This window comes from Microcaecilia unicolor, chromosome 7, assembly GCF_901765095.1.
Source record: "Microcaecilia unicolor chromosome 7, aMicUni1.1, whole genome shotgun sequence".
In the NCBI taxonomy this organism is placed as follows: domain Eukaryota; kingdom Metazoa; phylum Chordata; class Amphibia; order Gymnophiona; family Siphonopidae; genus Microcaecilia; species Microcaecilia unicolor.
In genome coordinates, this window is record NC_044037.1 from 248,547,286 (window position 1) to 248,551,362 (window position 4,077).

Sequence of the window (4,077 nt, forward strand, 5' to 3'; positions counted from 1 at the left end):
CATCTTTTCAGTAGTAGTTCAATGTGAGCTACATGCAGATACAATAGTAGGCCTTGTCCTCAGAAGGCTTATAATCTAAGCTTTGTAACTGGTATCAGTAATTCTTTGTCATTGGTACTAGTACTGTTACGTTTAAGAATGAGCTAGCTGTTGATGATTTGCCCTAGGATACATCTTAAATTTCACATGATTCTTTACTTTGACACCAGGTTCCCAAGACTAGAGGAAGCCATGAAAATCAGAAGTATCACATTTCTGTGTCTTGTAGTGCTGCTGTCACAGCTTCTATTAGTCAACTGTAGACCACAGAAGGAAAGAAGGCATGGAAAAACAAATAAGGAAAAAAACCCAGACACTGGCAAACAGAAAGTTACAAGTAAAGATGAAAGTAAGCCAGCTGCAACTGACCAGATTGGAAAGAGACAAAAACTAAAGCTAGGAAAGGGAGTAATCAAGGGCAGTTTCTCCAAAAAAGATAAGACTGAGTGTACCTGGGCAGTTACTGGAAAGGACACTGTTAACTTGAAAGTGGAGTGCACCCGTGGTGTTGCCAGCTTCTGGTGCATCTTTGAGGGACATCCTTCCTCCATTCATTTCAAAGCGGATGAGAAATCCTACTGGAAGCAGATTGGCCGAGCCTTAAGGAAGAAAAAGAACCTCTGTGAGAAGCAGAAAGGTGTTCTCAAATCAAAAATGTGCAAAAAAGGTCCACAGGATGCCCATCTCACCATGATAAGCTCCAGTTTGGTGGAGATAAGAAACATTAACAAGGATGATGCAGCTGCCTACCACGAAAGAGCAAATGCTTACTTTGCAGACACCATAGAGAAGGATGTAGTGAAGGAAGACGTCCAGTGTATGGAAGATGGGGGTGGTACTGATCAGAAAAAGTTAGCAGAAGAGTACTGTGGGAAGGGATGGAGCTCTGTGTTGTGTATCCTCTTCTTCTCAGCTGTACATAAGAAGTGCTGAAAGCACCAACAACCTTTAGCTCTTGTACATTGTGATAGCTCTTTGATATGGTCGCCATCAATGTTCCCTCTAAATTGAGCAGGAATCCTCCAAATGCATTGCTGCCAGTGGAGGCGCTGTTCCGCTAGTACATTTTCAATAGTGAGTGACAGGCAAGCTCTGCAGGATTCCAGGGAACCTGCCTGTCTCTATCAATTGAAAACACAATATTGAAGCACCCCCTCCCCCTTAATGGCAGCAGTGCAGTTGGAGGACTTCCGTTCAGCTTAGAGGGAACAGTGGTCGCCAACCTTGGCACATTCGAGCTGTTTCAAATTTTTGGATGTTACATGATAATTTAGATAAATATGGTCCTGTAATCCTGCAGCAGTTAAGCCCCATGAAAGTCATTTTAAGGGCAATTCTATAAAGGGCGCTTAGATTTAGGCCCCAATTGCCCCTAGATTTAGGCCTCAGTTTCTAGAATAGGCACGTATAAGCACAAGAAGGATGTCACAATTTGGCATTTTTGCGCATATGTGCTAGGTGATATCCTATAAAATTGTCATGCTAGTCACATGCCCTCAGATTCTATAAATGGCGCCCAAATTGCACTCCCAATTTGTGCACACAATTTAATTGAGTAACAAGCCAGTTAGCGCCAATAATTGGGTGCTAACAATTCTTGATGTTAATTGGCAACAATTTGTATTTGTGTGCACATCTTCCTAAGCGCTGTTCTATAAAGATGTGTGCAGTATTATAAAATAGATCCTGACACTGCACGCTAGTGCATAAACAACGCTAAACTTGATGATGCATTTTTTCACCGCCCAAATTTGGGTGCCATTTACTGAATCTAGTCCATGGTGCGTTACAGCAAATGGGTTGTACCAGTGGGCAGGGCATGAGCGTGCAATGGGTGTTCTGCCTAGCAATACATGCACATTATAGAATAGTATCAGATGCTCAGATTGCAAGGTGCACTTAGGCATGCCAGCTTATGCCTGCTGGCGAAAGCTGTTGCGCCTGTTTCAGTGCACCAAGGAAGCTTTGCGTTACATGCTGTAGAATTGGCACTAAGGGCTAGATCAGTGGTTCCGAAACCTGGTCCTGGAGGCACCCCAGGCAGTCAGGTTTTCAGGATATCCACAATGAATATTCAAGAGAGAAATCTGCATACACAATAAATATGCAAATATATCTCATGCATATTTATTGTGGGTATCCTGAAAACGTGACTGGCTGGAGTGCCTCCAGAATCAGGTTTTGGAACCACTGGACTAGATTCTATATATAGGGCCAGATTCTATATATGGCACCTAAAAAACTCCATGCGGAATCTAACTTTAGGCACGGTGTATAGAATACACTTAGTTGATATCCCAGCACCTAAAACTACATGCCTCCATTTACACCAATGAAAACATGGCATAAATCCCGGCATGTAGATTTAGACACAGAGGGCCATATTCTATAACAACACACATAAATTTCTGAACGCCCACTAAGCACCCATTTCCACGTCCATAACCATGCCCCTTTTTGCCTGTGTGCGTTAGAAGTTAGGTGCTCTGTATTACAGAATACGTTTAACCAGTTGTGCGCATAAATTCTAATTATTGTCAATTAGTGCTCATTATTGCTTGCTTAATGCTGTTAACATTGCTGATTGGCTTGTTAAGCCAATTAAGTTACATGCACTTTTATAGAATATGCCTGGATTTTGGCACAGAACGCTAGCTGCGCTGTATAGAATCTGGGGCATAGTGCCTAAAAAATCAGCAACAAAAAAAGTGCTATTCTATAAGCCGCGCTTAAAGTAAGGCTTGGTTTATAGAGTAGCGCTTACGCCCAGGACTCATGCCTAACTTTAGGCATGGTCATTTGCACCAACTGAAATGTAATGCAAATGTACACACCTAAATTAGGTGCATATCCCCCATATGCTATAACAATGTATGTAAATGCTAGGAATGCCCCTATCCTGCCCATGACCCTCCCATTTCCGCACCCCTTTTTTTACATGCATGTAAACTTTAGGTGTGGATCCTGCACCTAAATTTAGACATGTAAGTTCCAATTAAATCTAATTGGGGCCAGCAATTGCTTGTTAAAAAGCCAAATATTGATACTAATTGGCTTGTTATTTAATTAAATCGCACGTGCAAATTGGGCGCACACCAAAATTTGCACATGCAACTTTTGGCGACTTTTATAGAATTAGGGGATAAGCGTCCTTCTTTGTCACACCTACATTTATAGAATTGCTTCCTTTGTGGTTTTATATTTCCTCAATGACCATGCTGTATGTGGCTTCAGAGGCTATAAATATTCTCTTTGTACATAAAACAGTTCAAAAGTTAACACTTACTGGACAGGCATTGTGTACGTATTATATAAGCAATCTCTATCAAATAGGTTTCTTTGTGCTACATTACATCAGCTAAAGGAATTTGTTCCAGTGCTATGCACTTTTTTGTAGTAAACAGAAAGACCCCAGTACTCAATAACACTTATCTGGGTAAGTGCCATTCACTGGCACCATAACTGGATTTTCTGTGGTATTATCTGGGTAGTACCATGTAAATCCTCAGAACTCTCTACATTCCCTCCTTACTTTCATGCCCCCTCCCTCCAATTCCTTTTCTTTCTCTCCCCCCTCCTACTCTGGTCATCAGGGATGGGGCAGTCGTGCTGGGGAAGCAGGGGGTGGTGCCAAGGCAGAGCCAGAAGTTATCATGGTATCGCCGATATTGAGCACTGATACCTGTCTAGCTATTTTGCCCCAGGCAAATTTCCTATTGCTCAAGACATATTCTGGACTACATAAAGTTTATTTTTGATGAATCCCAAGGGTGTGAAGTAAGACAGCTATTTTCTAACTGGGTACCTCGCTGAACGTCAGTGGTACTCAAATATTCAGTACCGGTATACGGGTACCACCTGGAGCTGAATATTTCAGTAAAACTTTAAATGCTACGGTAGGTGTTTTAAAGTAATGCTGACCATGGAGTTTAAATAATGAGGTCAGTAACTTTCATAAACATCAGTACAATCAAAACAAACAAAAAAACCATTTTCTAAATGCATTGAAATAAATACACAGTTTTCTACTTCTCTTTC

At 41.5% G+C, this 4,077-nt stretch overlaps 1 protein-coding gene across 1 annotated transcript; it reads left to right on the plus strand.

The window, feature by feature from the left end:
- The first annotated feature begins 231 nt into the window (after window positions 1–231).
- Window positions 232–972, plus strand: LOC115473768 (fibroblast growth factor-binding protein 1-like). The gene has a single exon (XM_030208860.1). The coding sequence runs from the start codon at window positions 232–234 to the stop codon at window positions 970–972; it is 741 nt and encodes a 246-aa protein (XP_030064720.1).
- Window positions 973–4,077: the final 3,105 nt, after the last annotated feature.

Coding starts and splice junctions, on each gene's coding strand:
- LOC115473768 (XM_030208860.1), top strand. CDS start 232: ATGAAAATCAGAAGTATCACATTTCTGTGTCTTGTAGTGCTGCTGTCA.